This window comes from Phocoena phocoena, chromosome 11, assembly GCF_963924675.1.
Source record: "Phocoena phocoena chromosome 11, mPhoPho1.1, whole genome shotgun sequence".
NCBI classification, from domain to species: domain Eukaryota; kingdom Metazoa; phylum Chordata; class Mammalia; order Artiodactyla; family Phocoenidae; genus Phocoena; species Phocoena phocoena.
Window position 1 is genome coordinate 82,444,341 of NC_089229.1, and position 20,737 is coordinate 82,465,077.

At 40.5% G+C, this 20,737-nt stretch overlaps 1 protein-coding gene across 11 annotated transcripts in view; it reads left to right on the forward strand.

The window, feature by feature from the left end:
- Nucleotides 1–20,737, forward strand: part of BCAT1 (branched chain amino acid transaminase 1) — a 66,758-nt gene that overhangs the window by 14,283 nt on the left and 31,738 nt on the right. For 6 of the 11 annotated variants that reach the window (XM_065887829.1, XM_065887832.1, XM_065887836.1 and 3 more), the window contains 3 exons: nucleotides 5,388–5,498; nucleotides 8,162–8,281; nucleotides 20,190–20,353. In XM_065887829.1, the coding sequence (XP_065743901.1) occupies nucleotides 5,388–5,498; nucleotides 8,162–8,281; nucleotides 20,190–20,353 (395 nt within the window). Of the gene's footprint in view, nucleotides 1–5,387; nucleotides 5,499–8,161; nucleotides 8,282–12,889; nucleotides 12,906–20,066; nucleotides 20,078–20,189; nucleotides 20,354–20,737 lie in introns of all 11 variants that reach the window. The other 5 variants (XM_065887831.1, XM_065887839.1, XM_065887828.1 and 2 more) reach the window with 4 other exon arrangements.

Below are 20,737 nucleotides of genomic sequence, written 5' to 3' on the forward strand. Positions count from 1 at the left end.
CGTGCATCGGCAGGTGGACTCGCAACCACTGCGCCACCGGGGAAGCCCTATGATGACTTTTTGATGTGTTCATTTGCTTATTCTGAACCACAGTCCCCAGAATAACATTTGTCATCTCCTGCTGGGGATGGACGACAAGGACATTCTCTTGTGAGCACTGGAGGACACAGGAAGGCAGTGGCGGTTTTGTTGCGTACACACGCCTTCTTCTAGTTATTCAGTCACACACTAATTTAGGTGCTGTTTGAAGGAATTTTGCAGATGGGGTTAAAGTCCCTAATTAGTTGATTCGAAGTCGATCAAAAGGGAGATTATTCTGGGTGAGCCTGACCTCAGGACTTCCACGCCGCAGCTAGGCCTACACATGCACTCGATCTCTTCCGCTGCCCCTCCTTCCTGACTCACTTGCAGATGGACTGCAGCCCACACCTCCTGGGTCCAGCCTGCTTGTGATCTTCTCCTTCTCACAGCCTGTCCTACAGATTTTGGACTTTGCTTAGCCAGCCTCCACAGATGCATTGGGCAGTTTCTTCTAATAAATCTGTAAATGTCATACGTATTTCTTTTCTTTTCTTTTTTTTTTTTTTCTTTGTTTTTTTTTTTTTAAATGGGATCCTCCCGGACCGGGGCACGAACCCGCGTCCTCTGCATCGGCAGGCGGTCTCTCAACCACTGCGCCACCAGGGAAGCCCTTCTTTTCTTTTTAAAAATAAATGTATTTATTTTTGGCTGCGTTGGGTCTTCGTTGCTGTGCGTGGGCTTTCTCTAGTTGCGGCGAGCGGGGGCTGCCCTTTGTTGCAGTGCACGGGCTTCTCATTGCGGAGCATGGGCTCTGGGCACACAGGCTTCAGTAGTTGTGACACACGGGCTCAGTAGTTGTGGCTTGCGGGCTCCAGAGCGTAGGCTCAGTAGTTGTGGTGCACGGCTTAGTTGCTCCACGGCACGTGGGATCTTCCCAGACCAGGGATCGAACCCGTGTCCCCTGCGTTGGCAGGCGGATTCTTAACCACTGCGCCACCAGGGAAGTTCCTGTTTTACGTATTTCTACGGGTTCTCTTTCTTCTCAGTTGAACTCTGACTGACGGACCATTGAATTTTAAGGAATTAACAGAGTATGAAAACCTCATTGATGGGGTTTGATTCCACAGTGTAACTAACCTTTAAGGGACTGCCACTTGTCAAGTTTTGGAGGAGTATCAGAGAAGAAGATCCACAATTATCTGAAAAGGTTAACAAAAATACTTCCTTTCTCAACCATACATCTATATGAGACTGGGTTTTCTTTGTGTACTTCAGCCGAAACAACATTGCAAGAGATTGAATGCAAAAGCAGATATGAGAATCCAGTTGTCTTTTGTTAAGCCCAAAATTAAAGATTTGCAATAATTTAAAACAATGCCACACTTAACATTAATTCTCTTGGAAAATATAATTTTAATGAAAATATTTTAACATGTCATAGTTTATTGTTAATAAATAAATAAATTCAAAATTTCTCACTACTGATAATGGTAAATATTGATAGAATTACCTTATAAATAAAAGCTCTTTGGGACCTTTATAATTTTTAAGAGTGTAAAGACATCCTGACACCAAAAAATTTGAGAGATGCTGCTTAAGGGTCTAGGAATATGCTGCTGGTACTGGATATTAACTTCATTTTTACACAAAAAGGGTAACTATTTTCCATAGTGGTTTTACCAGTTTTTACACCCACCAGCCATGAATTAGCAGCCACATTCAACCATGACTCATCAACCTTGCTGACTCTGAGTATAACCTGATTTTAAATTTTTAGCCAGTTTAATGCCATGGCAGATTACTGTGATGTTTATTTCAATGGATATCTCTTTATTTGAAGTCCCTGCTTGTTTCCATCTTTTGCTCACTATTGTGTTCCCTTTCTTTTTGATCTGTAGAAGTACTTTATATATTTTAGATATGGGTCCTTTATCAGTTATATGTGTTTTAAGTATCTTTTTAAGACTTTTTATTCTCTCCAGAATTTTTTGATGACAAGAAATACATTTAAATTTTAAAAAGTTGAATTTATCAATCTTTGCTTTATGTTTGGTCCTTTTGTGTCTCGCTTAAAGACTCTTTTTCTATTCCTAGATTATGAAGACATCTTCCTATATTATTGATTTTTGTCCTTCACAGTTAGGGCTTTAATTTCAGAAGTTGATTTTTGTATGAAGTAGGGTCCAATTCTTTTTTTTCCCCTACAGATACCCAACTGTCCCAGCACCATTAAAAAGACTGTTCTTTTCCTCCTGATACATTATGTCACATCTTAACATATACGCATGGGTCTGCTTCTCGATCTCCACTTGCATTCCATTGTCTTGTCTATCTGGATCTCTACTCTGTTTCATCATTTTGCTTGTCTATCTGGACAAATGTCGTACTGTCTTTATCTCCAAATCATTATAATGAGTCTGGATGTCTGCTAGGACAAATCCTTCTGTTTCTTCAAGAGTGCCTTGGATATTTCTTGGTCATTTGCTTTTCCATATTACTTTTAGATTCAGTTTATCATGTCAGTCAACTTTTGTCATTCAGTTTGTTACAAGAAAAATAAATGCCCTGACATGATTTTCATTTGGATTGCATTAAATATATAAATCAATTTGGAGAGAGTCTTTATAATATTGAATCTTTCAATCTATGAGTGGTGGATTGCCTTCTACATTTAGTTATGTCTTTAATGACTTGGTAAAATTTTATAGTTTCCTTATGGGTCTTTCACTTACCTTAGATTTTCCCCACTTAAGTATTCCTTTTAATTCTACCGTAAATAGTGTTTGTATTTTCTAACTGCTGCTGTTACATGGGAATATAATCTTGTATCTGGTTACCTTGCCTAAACAGATAATTTCAAAAGATTATATCAGTTTTTGTGTATTTTCTAAGTTTAATCTTATCTGTGTTGCATGATATATGACAGTTTTATTTTTTTCTTCTAACTTTATGCTGTTTATTTTATTATTTTTATATTGGTAGTACAATATTGAATTAAAGTAGTCGCAGCAGGCAGTGTGTGATGTTCTCAATCTGAAAGGAAAGCTTTAAATTTTACCATTTTAATAGATAAACAACAAGAACGTACTATATAGCACAGGGAACTATATTCAATATCTTGTAATAATCTATAATGGAAAAACATCTGAGAAAGAATATATAATGTGTGTGTGTGTGTGTGTGTATATATATATATATAACTGAATCACTTTGCTGTACACCTGAAACTAACACAACATTGTACATCAACTATAGTTCAATTAAAAAAAAATTACCATTTTAAGTATAGCGTTTGCTACAAGTTTATTTCTCACATAAGGAAGATTCCTTTTTTTCTTAGTTATCCAGGAAATTTTTTAAAAAATCATAAACTAATGTTCAGTTTTATAAGATGCATTTATTACAATGAGATGATCATATAGTTTTTTTCCACATAAACTCTTAATGTAATGAATCTCAGTACTGTATTTTCTTTTTTTTTTTTGCAGCCAAAAATTTTTTTTAATTCTCTTATTAAAAAAAAAAAAAAAAAAACTCTTCAAAGAATGAAGTGTGTGGCAGCCTCCTGAAGAGCTCTGGGTATCTGGACAGCTGAATGGATCACAGTTTAAATGTTTCCCATTTAAACATCACAATGTTCAGCTCCCAGAAGTTATAAGATCTTTCTTTGATTATAGCTCTGGAGGTAACGGGGGAGGGGGTGCAGCTGGATTAAAAAGCCTACATCTGAACCGGCCACTCGACAAAACGGTGAATCCTCTGCACAGAATTCATTACTGTATTTTCTAATGTTAAACCCAACTTCTATTACTGGGATAAATCCAGTTTAGTTAGGCTGTGTTACCCTTTGTGTATTTTGCATCTGTATTTTTCAAGTGAGATTATAATACAATCTTTGCATAAATTTGAACCTATATCAAATGTGTATAATTTTTAAACCGGGAAGTAAATGGAACTCTACGAAGTTACCTTCTTTATCTCCAGTAAAGCTTCTTGCCTGAAAGTCTTTTGTTTTATATTTAGCAATATAGCCTCACCAGCTTCATTTTAAAAAGTATTTGTATGATATATTGCTCTCTGTGCTTTTTTGGGTTTCAGATGTTATCAGCTGAGTTAATCTGACAACCATATCTTTTAACTGAAGCTTTAGTCCTACTACATTTAAAAAATTACCCATATATTTGCACTTCAACAAAACATCTCATTTTTTGCTTTTTTATTGTGCTCCAGGATTTATATTTCTTTTCTCATGTAAGCTTTAAGGCTGTAAGCATCTCAAGGCCCTCCTTTTCATTCTCATTCAGTTCAACATATTTTCTAATTTCCATCATTTTTCTTCTTTGACTCACACTTAATATTAAGTAATGGGTTTCTTCTTCTCCAGAATGTGGATATCTTGGGGTTATAGTTTTGGTTTTGATACCTAGCTTATCTTAAGGTCAGAAAACATGTGAAAAGAACAGGCCTTCTACAGGTGGTGTGCGCAGGGCTCTGTGTGTCCATTAGGTTAGTTTGTTGTTCTTGTTCAAATTGTCCATATCTTTACCATGTTCTAGCCTATTTGTTCTATCAATTACTTAGAGAACCTGTGGTAAAAATTTCCCTTTTTTTTTTTAATTTTAATTTTATTGCAGTGTAGTTGATGTACAGTGTTATGTTAGTTTCAGATGTACAACAAAGTGATTCACTTACACATATACGTACATTCATCCTGTTGTAGATTCTTTTCTTATGTAGGTTATCACAGAAAAAAAAATTCCCTTTAAAATGATTGATTTTCTCTTTTCTCTGTATTTGTCAATATGCACTAAATTCAAAGCCTTTTCATGTCCCTGCCCATGTTTGTCTGTGGCAGCTCCCTGAGAAGGTGGCATGGCCCTAACATAGTATAGCCTTGAGCTGCTTGGTTTCTGTGATTTGGGAGACTGAACCAGCTCTGGTCACATCTAGATTACCCACTCTCCAGAGTTCATGTGAGCCAGATAAAATGAAAAGATACATGGGTGTTTGGGGGTGGATTGGGGGCCGGGTACTGCAGGGCCTTTGATTCCATTTCTATTTTCTAGGCAGTCAGTCAGTCCATGTTGTGTGGAGATGTTTTCTTCCAGCCTCCACTGATGTGTGTTAACATCTGGCTCCTGTTAAGCAAAGGATAGCTCTGAATTCCCACCAGATCTTGGTAATAAAGGGACTTCTTATTATCCCAGTGACTGTAACCAGTCTGTCTGGCTCTTCTAGATTTAGGGTCTGTGTCAGTAGCTTTACATGGTAAAGGAGATGAGGGCCCATAGAAAAGTCAGTCTTTCGAACACAGGGATTGTTTTCATTTAGTTACCTTGTAACATTTATTTCTCTTTTATCTTCAGTTATTTGAAGGATTGAAGGCATTTCGGGGAGTAGATAATAAAATTCGTCTGTTTCGGCCAAACCTGAACATGGATAGAATGTACCGGTCTGCTATGAGGGCGACTTTGCCGGTATGTATATTTAGGTGTTTCTCTTGCTGTAATGGGTCACTGAATTCCACCAGACAAACCATTTCTGAATACTTAGAATACTTAGATCAGTATTTGGTATAAACCATATGAGCACTGAATTTCTCTCTGATCTGTTTTTTAATCAGTGAGTTAAAAATACAAGGAAATAACCATTTGGCAACTCCACAATCTGTTTCTTTATGAGTGTCTGTGGGAGATAATGGGATAAGGAAGAAAAATATGCCTCAAACTGAAATAATAAAATTTAAAGACCATACGAAATTATGATATGAAAATACGGTGTACTGCACAGATATATGTGGGATGTTTTGCCTAACTGCTTAAGACACTAGCAAGTATGCAGTGATTTAAGTAGTTGTTTTGATATTTCAGCCCAAGTTTTATTTAAAGAAGAAAAAAAGGATATATAAAATGGTTTCTCATGGCCACTGGGCCCTGGCTATAACATTGTTTTTTATGGAGCAGAATTCATTCTAAGGTGGGTTGGATTTAGACCCTAAGGTTCATGTCTAGGTAGGAGGTGACTTAGATTGCTTTCATTCCCTGAGACTTGACCAGGCTGTCTTTCTGAACTGAATGAAGTCTTTTCCCACTTTGACATACTTTGTTTGTCCCTAACCTTCAGCTGTGCGTTGGAGAAGCCCAAGTGATGACTCCTTTTTAGCCAGGCTCTTTTTTTTTGCCATACGCAGGCCTCTCACTGCCGTGGCCTCTCCTGTTATGGAGCACAGGCTCCGGACGCGCAGGCTCAGCGGCCATGGCTCACGGGCCCAGCCGCTCCGTGACATGTGGGATCTTCCCGGACCGGGGCACGAACCCGTGTCCCCTGCATCGGCAGGCGGACTCTCAACCACTGCACCACCAGGGAAGCCCTTCCTTCTTCCTTTTATAACACATGCTTCACCGACCTTCCTCAGAGGCAGAAGGGAAATTCAGGAAATTTCTTTGGACTCTGTCCTAGTTCCACTCTTTACCCATTACAGACAAATCATTGGGAAATCCTTTAAAATGAGGACAGAAGGAAAGGGAAGTAACATTTATTGGACAGCAACTGCCACAAACTGTGTTATGTGGTTTTACATTCCTTGCCATTTTAATCATAACAGTAAGCTATTGTCAAGAAGGTATGTATTGTAACTTTTAGCAGCACCTTTGTACGGAGAAGAAAACTCAAGCCCACAGAGGTTCAATGACTTGCCTAAGATGACACAGACTAATGGGACAGGGCAAGAGCTTCACTAGGGATGTAAGTTTTAAAATCCCTAGTGAAGTTCTTTCCACTAAATCTTACATCTAGATAGCAGTATCAGAGACCCTGTGCTTGATACAGGGAGATGGTATGTCCTATATGATTGGCAGTCCCGATTTCTATAACATTACCACACCGTGATTGCTGTTGTAAGTTAGTATTTAAATAGCCAAATCCTGATGTCATGAGCTCTATTCATGTGTGTTTCTGACTCGTTTTCTACCTTGGATAACCCATAGCATCTCTGAAAGTATGTTTCTTTGCCCTGCCAAGTGAATAGAAACTACTTATTTTACAAACTGTCACCCATCTGGTATATAAAACCCTTTTTCACCTTAGAAGTAACCTACTCTTTGCTTTTGCCCATTTTCCTGGATCATCTGAAAGAATGATCATCTGTCTCTTTCTTACTGATTTTCAGGTTATCTTAACATTTTTCTGTTACGACCCTTTGTTGGTTATGTTACAAATAACTTCACCCAGTGTGTCACTTACGTCGTTTGAAGAACAGAAGTTCTTAAGTTTTAAATAGTCAAATTTTGTCCATTTTTTTCCTTTATGATTTATGCTTTGTGTTTTTTAAGAATTCTACTTTAAAAAAAAGAATTCTACTTTAAGGTGACAGAGATATTTTGTATGTTTTTTTATAAAAGTCTTAATGTTTTCTCACATTTAAGTGTATAATCCAACTACAGTTGGTATTTGGGTATGGTAACAGGTAGGGAACCACTTTTTTTATCTTCCTCGTGTGGATAATCTCTCATTCCGTCACAATTTGCGGGGGGAAAAGTCACAGAAAAAAGAATTCTTGTTTGGGTTTATTATTACTTTAAAATATTTATTTATTTACTTATTATTATTTAATAAATTTATTTATTTTTTATTTTTGGCCGCGTTGGGTCTTCACACGGGCTGCACATGGGCTTTCTCTAGTTGCGGCAAGTGGGGGCTGCTCTTTGTTGTGGTATGCAGGCTTCTCATCGTGGTGGCCTCTCTTGTTGCGGAGCACGGGCTCTAGGCACGCAGGCTCAGTAGTTGTGGCGCACGGGCTTAATTGCTCCGCGGCATGTGGGGATCTTCCCAGACCAGGGCTCGAACCCGTGTCCCCTGCATTGGCAGGTGGATCCTTAACCATTGCGCCACCAGGGAAGCCCCTTATTATTTTAACTAAAAAAAATTTTTTTTGGCTGCGCTGTGCGGCCTTGTGGGATCTTAGTTCCTCCACCAGCATTGAAAAAGGGCCACTGCACTGAAAACACCGAGTCCTAACCACTGGACCACCAGGGAATTCCCTATTATTACTTTTTTAATAGTCAAAGCTTTCATGAGGATCATTTCTTACTGCTACAGTGGAAGAACATTGCATTATTCGTTATGTTTTTCATTCCTTCAGGCATTTGACAAGGAAGAGCTTTTAGAGTGTATTCAGCAGCTTGTGAAATTGGATCAAGAATGGGTCCCCTACTCAACATCTGCAAGTCTGTATATTCGTCCTACATTCATTGGAACTGAGGTGCAGACTGACTTCCTGTTTTGGGGTACTTTGGTGGGGGAGTTATCATTGTTTATGCTTGAAACTTCTAGTATGTAGTTTGAAATAGCCCCCCCAGCAGCATCATTAATGCTCCTTTCCCTTGATTATTAAGACTGTAAACATTTTTTTAAAGGGCCAGATAGTCAGTATTTTAAACTTTGTGAGCCATATGGTTTCTGTCACTAATCAGCTCTGCCACTGTGGTACAAACACAGCCACAGACACCAACATAAATAAGTAAAGAAATGAGCGAGGCTGTTTGCCTCCTGCTAATCAAGACTAACCATGATCTCCTCAGCTTAGCGGTGTAATGCCAGGTAAGTGCTCCTCCAAGGTAAGAGTGGTAATGGTTTTGAAATTTGGAGGAGAGAGAGCTGCCACTTTTATATCTTCATTTTCCTCATGTTTTGGGATTACTTGGTAAGGAGAGGGAGTGGAGGGCCCTCTTCCCCCACAGAAAGTGTTGGAAATAAAGTTCACAGTGGATATTAGGGGAGGCACTTGAGAGCTAGGGGAACAGGTTTAAACAACATGGCTGTGAGATCTCCCAGTAGCTCACAGTCTATTGGTTGGTGCCCTTGCAAAGGAAGGACATGCCTGGAGTGGCCAAGGCCATCTGTGTGGGTGAATATGTGATATAAAATATAAAGACCCTGTCCCTATCTCCTTCCTCTACTGGTTAGGGGTGGCCTTATGGAGAATGGGTGATATGAGAGATAATTGATGGGGGGAGTTGAATGTGGATGCGGGGGTGAAGGGGTGTGTGGCATATGGAGATCTTCAAGGATAGGGGCAAGGAGACAGAGCTTTTGCTATAGTCTACTCTCTACAAGGTAATTATATAGTTACCAGATTTTCCACTAGGTCGTATGAATGCAAGCAGTAAGGCCAGAGAATAAGTACCTAAGTGGTCCTTTGGGATCCTTTTTGATGCCTTTTGAAATACTATTAAGAGCCTGCATAATGAATTTCATGAATTGCAGTCTCCCTCATAAGCTCTAAAGAATTGGGACAATTTAAAAAGTTATCTTCTCCTTAAGTTTCTGACATTTTAATATTGCTGAGTTTTTAAATATCATTATTTAACTTCAGACTAAGAAGAAGTAATTTTTTAGTTTTGTTGAAACGTTTCTAATCTCAAAGCACTACCTTCTAGTTATCCTGAGGTGCTTTCCCACTCAGATCTGATTCTTCTATTCCTAGTTTGTTGAGAGTTTTTATCATGCATGCAGGTTGGATTTTGTTGAATGCTTTTTCTAAATGTCTTGACATGATTATGTGGTTTTGTCCTTTATTATAATGTATTATATTAACTCATTTTTAGCTGTTAAAACAACCTTGTATTCATTGGCTAAATCATACTTGCTCATGGTGAATAATTTACATTATATCTTGCTGTATTCACTTCGTGCAAATATTTTGCTACGAAGTTTTGTGTCAACGCTCATGAAAGGTGTTGGTCTGTAGTTTTCTAACGTACCTAGTTCTGTGATTTAGTCAATTCTTTAGAGTCCTGGAGTTCTATAATCTAGAGTTAGACAAGCTTTTAAATCTGATTTTATAGTCTGGCTGGTGGTCCCAATAATCCTGTCTATTGGTAGCCCTCACATTTTTGCATATGAATCACCCAGGTGTTGTTTAAAATACACATATTTATCCCAATCCCCAGAAATTCTGGTCGAGTAGGTCTGGATGGTGATTCTGATGCCTGCCCAAATTTACGAACCTCAGTGATAAAAATCCTGCCAAGCAGTCCTCTCCCACTGCACTCTTATCAACTTACATGTTGGATCATGCTTTGGACCTAAGAATCAAGAATTTTTAAAAATCTGCTTTCCAAGAATTGAAAGCAATAACTGATACCATCTGATGAGTCAACATTATTTATATTTGGTTGGTATGTTTATATCAACTAGAATCTTCTAATTCATGGTATAGGCAGAAAAAACAATAACGTGTAATTCAGAAATGAGCATGATACAAACAGCATTCAGTGAAGTATATGGATTTAAACATTTGTGCAACACATGAATGTTTATACAGTCCAGTCTGGTAATTATCACTTGTTTCCTTTTCATGGTGGCTACATTTGATATGTGAGCTACTGGCTGGAGGATTGGAGCCAGTGGGTTCTAGGTCACTAGGATTCTTTCATCAGGGGTGACTAACTTTTGCTTGCCTTTTTATGTTACTCGGTTTTCTGATGGCTCTGTCATGTCTCTGCCTTCATAGAAGAATTGCAGGCTCACCTCTGTATCAGTTATCTGATGCTTTGGTCTTGTGTGCTGCGAGCTAACATCCACTTTTTAAAAAAATTAATTTATTTGGGGCTGCGTTGGGTCTTCGTTGCTGCGCACAGGCTTTTCCTAGTTCAGGCGAGCGGGGGCTACTCTTCGTTGCAGTGTGCGCCTTCTCATTGCGGTGGCTTCTCTTGTTGCGGAACGTGGGCTCTAGGCGCACGGGCTTTAGTAGTTGTGGTGCGCGGGCTCAGTAGCTGTGGCTCACGGTCTCTAGAGCACAGACTCAGTAGTTGTGGCGCACAGGCTTAGTTGCTCTGCGGCTTGTGAGATCTTCCCAGACCAGGGCTCGAACCTGTGTCCCCTGAATTGGCAGGCGGATTCTTAACCACTGCGCCACCAGGGAAGTCCAACATCCACGTTTTTCTTTCATGGTATTTTCATGGTTATTTTAACTGATTAAGTGGGTCTTTTATCCAAGAGGTATTTTGATTTCTTTGAATGAGCAAATATATGTTGGGGAAATTTTTTAAGTGATGTGACCACCTACTTGCTCACGTGTGCCCTGTCTCTAGTCCCTGGTATGGCACTCACTTGTGTATAGAGAATATTCAGTATTCTTCAATAGACATATTTGTACTGGGCTCCAGCTTCGTCCCAAATAATCTAAGTCCATGGAGCCAGTATCAGACACTGTAAACTACTTACAAGAGAATCACCATCCCAAGTCTTGTGAAAGAATTAATATGTCTAGCAGTCTTTAATGCTTTATTTACTCCAGGGATTGCAAACTTGCACCAAGGTGGAAATATTTTTATCTTTGAGAGCTGCACTTCATCCTATGGGCAGGGTGTTGTTTTCATTTTCATGAGCTGTGATGTGACAGTCTGATGTTAATTACTGCTCCTCACACTCAGATTTTGTAGCTGCCATATAATTTGAGAGTAGCTCTGACACCAACTTATGAATTACATTTGCAAAGGTGCTCTGCCTCTCTACGTGTTTTATAATCAATGGATTCTTCATTATTTTTATTATTTTACACAGGTAATACCTATGTACCAATGTTTTTGTGCAGTTCTTCATGTCTTCCAGCCTTCTCTGATAATAATTGGATCCATTACTAAAATCCTTTCAGATTTAGGATTGTAATAAACAGAAGAGTATTTTTTGGAACATGTATTACTAGCTAATTAAATAGCCAGTGAATAGAGATTGCCAATAAAAAGATACCAGGTAGAAATTTGAAAAAATAAAAAATTTCTATAAAGTTTACATTATTAAGCAAAATACTAAACAGGATTACATAAACCTCTTGTAAAACATTTAAATTAGAGGATAAAATCATTCATGATCCCAAACAATTTCTCATATTAAAAAAGAATTTCAGGGCTTCCCTGGTGGCACAGTGGTTGGGAGTCCGCCTGCCGACGCAAGGGATCACGGGTTCGTGCCCCGGTCCGGGAGGATCCCACATGCCGCGGAGCCTGTGCATCCGGAGCCTGTGCTCCACAGCGGGAGAGGCCACAACAGTGAGAGGCCCGCGTACCGCAAAAAAAAAAAAACAAAAAAAAGAATTTCAGCATCATTTAAATCAATATGTTCTGAAATATTTATTTACAGGTAGTTAAAAACTTAAAGAGGAACTAAAAGCTGTAGTGTTTCAAACTGCTGCTGATTGTTAGTTGGAAATTAGATAAAATCAAATCATAATGTTTAAATAAAAAACATTTACATAAACAGTTTCTAAATTTTCACTTTACCAGCTAAGAAGCTAAACTTATATGATTATCAGGTTCAGTACTGAATACCTGAGAAAGCTCTAAAGAAGCTGGCTTGTGCTGGTTTTAACATCTGTTTTATCCAACTCTACCCTGTTTGGTAACTCTGAGAAGGTATAGCTACACATGCGTAGATGGGCTTTTATTTCCTCAGCAATCCCGATAAGTGTACACAGGTACTTTGACCATGGTCCATAGCAAAATATGCACAACCACAAACTGAGATTCCCTCTGATCGTTGCTCCAAGCCTCCCACTTTTCCAGTTTATCTCAGCATCACCTCACCTACTCTCTCCACTGGGGAGGTGGTGCTAAATAATATCAGGGCTGAGAATAAGTGTCGTAAGGAGGGTCGAGTCTGATGGTAGAGACAGCCCTCTGGGCTGCAGTGGTCAGCCTGCCCAGCCCCTCTGACCAGGTCCCAGGCTGTCTACCACACACACATCTGCAAGCTACCAGCAGATTTGACTTTTTCAGCTGTACTCCAAGACAAGACTGACCTTGAATCTAACACATCCTTCTACTTTGGAGCACCCCAAATATATTTCTGGAGTTGAGCTCAACTGGAGAAGCTGTCTGCTTCAGGTTAATACCACCTCCAGTGCACAGAATACAATCTGGACAATGCAGAACAACATTTAAAATCATTTCACGTAAAGTTTCCCCATCCACAACTTCATTGTAAAACTTTCAGTATGATGTTTTCATGAGAACTCGAATTTCAAAATCCTGCTGCCAAATGATCCACTCTGATTTTTGGTTCACTCCACAGGGAGCTTAAGGGCATGTAAGTATCATAGACATGTCTTTCTTTTCCTTTTATCACCTTGTAAAATCTTTCTATTACACAGATAATTTTACCTATAATCATAACAATTTCCATGAAAAGAATTCTCTACTCACAGCCTTTGTTTATGTATGCTTATACACCTTTTCATCTTTTCCCTTTATGATTAGGCTCTATAAATGAAAGAATCTGAACAGATTGGAAAACTAGTTATTACAGCAGCAATTTGTAACCGTTAAGTTGGGTCTTGTCCACACTTGGAATGTATTCTTTTGCAGTCCTATTTGAGAGTTTATATGTATCTCATTACACTATTTATAAACAGTTAAAAGTCATACTTGCATAACTATTAACATGTTTTATATTAACAGCCCCCTTTTTAGTATCTTCAAAGCTCAGTTATCTGTTCTTAGAGATACAGCTTGTCTCTATTGATTTTAGTCTTTAATGATCAGCTTGCTGTTATCAGGGCACTCTTAACAATGGACATCCTCTTGAGGCTGTTCTTGCCCATTGCAACATTATTACAGGGGAAGATTGTTTTTATTCTCTTTGTTTTTACTTTTTTGGAGTGTTGGTGCACATGGTTAATAATGATACCGCTCAGTTCATGGCACTTACCATCGCCGGGCAGAAGGGGGGCCCTCTCTTTGTTTTTTAATTCCCCTTTATCTTCCCTACTCTCATCTCCTCTTCCGCCATTGGAAATCATTCTTATGTATTGAATGAATATTCTTTTGGTTTATATGGGTTTTAAGTATCTCTTATTACCTTGGATGCCTGTAATTTTAATTTATATAAATGATTTTGTCTTACACATCTCATTGTGTCTCTTAACATTTTCCCTCTGTGCTGTGTTTCTCATTTCTATCCAGGTTACTGTGTGTAGATCCAGTCCATCACTTCTAACTGCTGCAGAGTTCCCCACGCTGGGCACTAACCACACTTTGTCCAAGTTCCTTTACTGGGATTCCATTTCCCTGTTTCCTTATATGCAATGAGCAGTTTGAAAATATGCAACCTAGGGAATTGCTGAAAGAGTTACTGTTTTCCCTGAAAGATGCCGTAGGCCAATCCCAAGAAAGTCCTGCTGCCTTTCAGGGAGGTCCTGCTTCTATTTGACGAAACACTGTGGTCCAGTCTGTCGTCACCCCCATCACCTGGCATTGTGAAGTTCTCCTAAGTGCCAGGCGCTATGCTTGGTGCTATCCCTGCACTGACTGACAGCAGCCCTGTGAGTAGGTGCCACTGGCATCACTTTAGAGATGAGGAGACTGAGGCCCACAGAGGTGAAATCAGAACCCCTGTGTTCTTGCTTCTGTGCTGTAGCATCTTTTATGCACTGGTTACTGTGCTGTTCTAGGGATGCTACCTCCCTGCCTTCATGGAACTCAGTGTCTCATGGAGCTTGTGGGAGCGTCAGACCCATGGAATGAATGTGTTGATAGATGTAGGTCAGTGTGGTGAAGAAATGGGGCCTGGTCGAATAAGACTGCTTGTTGTGGTAACTCGGATGGGAGCTAATAAGTGCTTTCCCGTCTTGTTTCTGTTTTTGTTTTTTATGGTAATTTAGTTTGACAAGGATGGCAATACAATTCATTGGGGGAAAGTATAATCTTTTTTTTTTTCATTTTTATTGGCGTATAGTTGATTTACAATGTGGTGTTAGTTTGTGCTGTGCAGTGAAGTGGATCAGTTATATCGATATATATACATATATACCCACTCTTTTTAGATTCTATTCCCATATAGGTCATTACGGAATATTGAGTAGAGTTCCCAGTGCTGTACAGTAGGTTCTTATTAGTTATCTATTTTATATCTAGTAGTGTGTGTATGTCAATCCCAATCTCCCAGTTTGTTCCTGCATCCCATCTCGTTTTAATGTAAATCTGCCTTCATGTCCGTTTCCTTTCCTCCTCTGAGCTACCAGCTTTCCTGCTCTCAATTACAGTTGACATAATCATTCCAGATTTTATATATTGTATTATATATTTTACAATATGTTATATGTATTCTATAACACACATGTATAGTCACACTAAGTCTAAAGTTCATTCACAGTGCTTCTGAGTTTAGGAATATCAGTTTTCACATGAAACCTGCCAGTATATTTCTGGGATTTTAAAGGAGGGATTAGGGGGAGGGAAAAATTTGATTAAAAAATTCAGATAGGACTTCTCTGGTGGCGCAGTGGTTGAGAGTCCGCCTGCCGATGCAGGGGACACGGGTTCGTGCCCCGGTCTGGGAAGATCCCACATGCGGAGCGGCTGGGCCCATGAGCCATGGCCGCTGGGCCTGTGCGTCCGGAGCCTGTGCTCCGCAACGCTCCGCAACGGGAGAGGCCACAGCAGTGAGAGGCCCACGTACCGCAAAAAAAAAAAAAAAAAAAAAAAAATTCAGATAGTCCCAAAAGTATACAATGGAAAGGAAGTTTCCTTCCTACTCTTATTCTGATCCAGAGTCCACAGTTCACCTCCTTCTGAGCAATTCCTGTTGCCAGTTTTTCTTCTATCTGTCTAGAGATATATATAGATAAATATACACACCTCTTACCTGCTTACATGTGTTTGTACATTAAGTATTATCCTTCTTTTTACAAAACTGGCAGTAACTCTTTGCCCAGTTTTTGCCAATACTCAAGACTGTTTTCAAATGATTTTTCTTATTGGCTGTGTTGGTTCTTCATTGCTGCACGTGGGCTTTCTCTAGTTGCGGCAAGCAGGGGCTACTCTTCGTTGCGGTGCGCGGGCTTCTCACTGCGGTGCCTTCTCTTGTTGCAGAGCACAGGCTCTAGGCATGTAGGCATCCGTAGTTGTGGCGCATGGGCTCAGTAGTTGTGGTGCGCGGACTGTAGAACACAGACTCAGTATTTGCGGCACACAGACTTAGTTGCGCCACGGCATGTGGCATCTTCCTGGACCAGGGCTGGAACCCGTGTCCCCTGCATTGGCAGGCGGATTCTTAACCACTGCGCCACCAGGGAAGTCCAGAGAAGGGATGTCTTAGTCAGCTTGGGCTGCCGTGACAGAATACAAAGATTAGGTGTCTTAAACACCAGAATTAATTTCCTCACAGTTCTGGAGGCTGGAAGTCCAATATCAAAGTGCCAACAGGGTGGGTTTCTGGTGAAGCCTCGCTTAGTGGCTTGTATATGTCCACTTTGTCACTGTGCCCCTCAGGGCGTTTCCTCTGTTTCGGGGGAGGAAGGGGGGTGCGGGAGGGAGCAGGGTGCACTTGCTCTGGTGTCTCCAGGCTGACAGGATTAGGGCCCCATCCTTTTGACCTCATTTAACCTCAGTTACCTCCTTAAAAGCCTTATCTCCAAATGCATTCACATTGCGGGTCAGGGCTTCAATGTATACTTTTTAAGTAGAAAATTGAGGAGGAATCTGAAGGGTTCTGTATGGTTTGAACATGGGTTGCCTAGAGTATGAGAGCTGTGGTGAAGGCTGAGGGTAGAAGGAAGATCTGGTTTGAACTCTCTTCACATTAGGAAATCCTGGGAATTTCACTGTTTTGTTTTTTTTTTTAATCAAACTCATATCGAAAAAGAGCTCTGGACTAAGAGTAGAAGATGTAGAGCTTAATAACTGAAACTTTGGGTGAGTCATTTGAGCCTCAGTTTCTTCAACTTAAAAATAGGAATTATAACCCTTAACTTCCTGGATTGTTGGATTTTCTGAGATAATGGCTATGGAATGTCTTGGAAACTGAAAAGTACTGTGTAATTACTGAGGATGCTGTACGTGGGCCTCTCACTGTTGTGGCCTCTCCCGTTGAGGAGCACAGGCTCCGGACGCACAGGCTCAGCGGCCATGGCTCACGGGCCCAGCCGCTCTGCAGGCATATGGGATCTTCCTGGACCGGGGCACAAACCAGTGTCCCCTGCATCGGCAGGCGGATTCTCAACCACTGCGCCACCAGGGAAGGCCTGGCAGGCGGATTCTTAACCACTGCGCCACCAGGGAAGTCCCTTTTGATTAATATTATACTATCATAAACTACTCTTAATTGTAGGAGTAGTGCAGAATTTAAATTGCTTTCCATGTAAGAAGGGAGAATTAAGAAAAAGGAACAAATAATGGTTCCTTGAGGGTAGAAACAGACCTAATCACCAAGTTCCCTTCCTGATAAAGGAAGGGAACTTGGTGATTAGGTCTGTTTCTACCTTAAAGTTACATTCCATAAAGTTTCCCTGTTTCCCTTCCATAAAGTTACATTTTACTTATTCTCACTCATGAAGCAGTGTGACCATTTTCAGTAAAGTCACAGTTCTTTTCATGAAAAGATATTTGACATAAATAATCATTTAAGGTTGAAGGTGACTGAGCTATGATCAACACCAGTACTTGAAGTGCTTGTAAAGCATGAGTTGACCTTGCTTAAATTTAAAATAAAATGTTAGTACACATAAACACATTTTTTTCTCAGCATTGAAAAACTCTAGTCTATTATTTACCTGCTTGCTAAGAGTAAAAGTATTGCTTAAAGGTTTATCAAGATACTCTTTTCTAGAAATAGATTTAATGCATGTTATTCTGTTTTCCATCTGTGCTCTCTCTACTACCACCTAGTGGAATAAGTGCAAGTTTACCTGTCAATTAAATCAGGGGAAGGAAATGAATAAGATGAAATTTATCTCTGAAAAATATTTCCATGATCATGAGTTATTGTTACTTTTTAAAAAAATATTTACTTATTTATTTGGCTGCGCTGGGTCTTAGTTGTGGTGTGTGGGATCTTTGTTGCGGCATGCGGGATCTTTTAGTTGAGGTACGTGGGCTTTTAGTTGAGGCATGTGGGATCTAGTTCCCTGACCAGGGATCGAACCCGGGCCCCCTGCATTGGGAGCGTGAGTCTTAACCACTGGACCACCAGGGAAGTCCTTGTTACTTTTTTTAATAGTGTGTAGGTTGCAAAAAATATGTGAGTGAGAAAAGTCCAGGCATTCATGTGGTATCTAATAAAATGCTTTTCAGCTTGTCCATAAATAAGCTATTTTATTTAGAACATTAGAAGCTAGGTAAATTACTGAGATGTGTCCTGCATATTGTATTTCTAAATTATGTTGAGAAGCTTAATTCCTCATTATAATGGTCAATAAAAAATTTTTTTTAAATATTAAGCTTCAAAGCATCCCTGATATGAAGTGTACTTACTTAACTGATAGGTAAATAAAACTGCAGAGATAAGATAGTCAGTTTTTATCAAAGTTGGGAAGAAAGGCAGGTGTGTGTGTTATCCTGAGGATTTCTTTTCCAAATAACGAAACCAAAAAAAGCAAATGGAGTTTAAGTCTCCTCATTTTTCCCTTGTAGGGGTGTCCTCTTTAGCCCCCATTAAAGAACAGACAGAAATGAGCAAAAAAGCCAAAACCTGTGGTCGCTTGCTGACTCATATCTTTTTTTTTTTTTTTGCGGTATGCGGGCCTCTCACTGTTGTGGCCTCTCCCGTGGCCCCGGACGCAGGCTTAGTGGCCATGGCTTACAGGCCCAGCTGCTCCGCAGCCTGTGGGATCTTCCCGGGGTACGAACCCGTGTCCCCTGCATCAGCAGGTGGACTCTTAACCACTGCGCCACCAGGGAAGCCCTGACTCATTTCTTTAACTCAGTTATCCGTCACTTATAATCCGTTTTTTGTGGGGCCACGTGGTCCTCACATTCACATGGAGTGTGAATGGACTCAGCTTCCCATTTCCTATGCCTTTCCGATGGCATCAGTGTACACATATGCAATCACATTTTATTCTGCTCACGGATATTTTCCCTACCTGATTCTTGATGATCTGGGCACAAGTAGTGGGTGAGGGGCCTTGAGCTAATAGGTAGTGGGGGAGGAGATTTCATTGAAATTCAGAAAAAAATATATCCCTAGGTCCACTTTCAGTCAGTTTCATGGAATATTACAACAGCCACAAAATCAGGGGAACGGAGTCTCCTCTCATTATTTCCACGCCAGACTACTACCCCATCCAGGCAGACCAGGTTCCTTTTGAAGACTGGACACAAGTATCTTATATCCCAATACTTAACGTAAGAGTCCTGACTTGTTTTCTTACTCGTGTGGTCTTGAATTTCACAGGATAGCCCAGTGGCCTTTTTTGCCTTTATAATACGTAGCCCTCAAAACTTTTCAGTCTCTCAGTTTTCCTCAAAAAACAACTGGCAGTAATTACTTAGAACCACTTCTGTGCTGGCGGAATTTGTATGATTTCGCATCGTTGGCTTGTGATTTTCCAGTATTGGTGGGAGAGGCCATTTTCTATCTTTGTCATTCCTGACACGAATTCCTGAGTCCTTCATCCTCTTGTCTTTTTTTGGGGGGAGGGGCGGTTAGCTTCTAGTGCAGCTATGCTCCTGCTGTCTGCTGTCTCTCACAGTCAGGTGTACTGATGGCACACTCCCCCGAGCCCACTGCCTGCGGGAGGCACTGGTATGTCCAGAAGCAGAAGAGCAAGTTAGAGAAGCAGCTATTAGGTTTCACCCCCAAAGACTGAAATCATGTCTAGGTTCTTCCCTTTTTCAGTTCCCAATCAGTGCAACACTGAAAGGTGTTATATGGCTAGTTGTTAAAAATATACTCCTCTGAAAAAGCCTACTGTTAAAAAAGTTGACAAATTTGCTTTTCCTTTAAAATCTTAACTCAGAAAGCAAAGTAAAATGGAACCAAAGTACCCCATTCTCGGTGTTTTCTTCTTGAAAGAGAAGACCATCAGGCTTGTGTAACTCAGCTTTAGAAGTAACAGCTGTCCAGGGCTTCCCTGGTGGCGCAGTGGTTGAGAGTCCGCCTGCCGATGCAGGGGACGCGGGTTCGTGCCCCGGTCCGGGAAGATCCCACATGCCGCGGAGCGGATGGGCCTGTGAGCCATGGCCGCTGAGCCTGCGCGTCTGGAGCCTGTGCTCCGCAACGGGAGAGGCCACAGCAGTGAGAGGCCCGCGTACCGCAAAAAAAAAAAGTGCACTTAGAAGTAACAGCTGTCCGTAGTCCCTTCTGGGAGATGGTTACAGATCTCTTCTAGACTTTGAGACTGGTGTCTGCATTTTAAATTAACAGTTGTGTGTACTTTTGCTTTATTACAGCCTTCTCTGGGAGTCAAGAAGCCTACTAAAGCCCTGCTCTTTGTAATCTTGAGCCCAGTGGGACCTTATTTTTCAAGTGGGAGCTTTAATCCAGTGTCCCTGTGGGCCAATCCGAAGTACGTAAGAGCCTGGAAAGGTGGGACCGGGGACTGCAAGATGGGAGGGTAAGTCAGTCTGTGTTTCTGTCTAAAGGAAAGAGTCCCTCGTGACCATTTAGTTATTGCCATTTCACTTCAATACAAGTACATACATTAGTTTTTACATTGTAATGCTCATTTTTATTCTGTGTTTAGTTTTCAGTGTTTTGAATGTGCTAGTTGTTTAAAGGGTAACCTGTGTGGCCCCCTCGTAAGGGAGAAACATTGACTGTTATACATAGGCAAGAGCTAAAGTAACTAAACCAGGAGTAAAAGCAGTGCTTTGAATGAACTACCCCTGGATGCTGGGCCCTGGCCGCAGGCTGAAAGTTGGCATTCAAGAGCATCTGGTACTGGGGCCCAAGCTCCCAGTTGGCTCCAAGTAGTCCTGTCTGGGGAAGATGCCTGCTT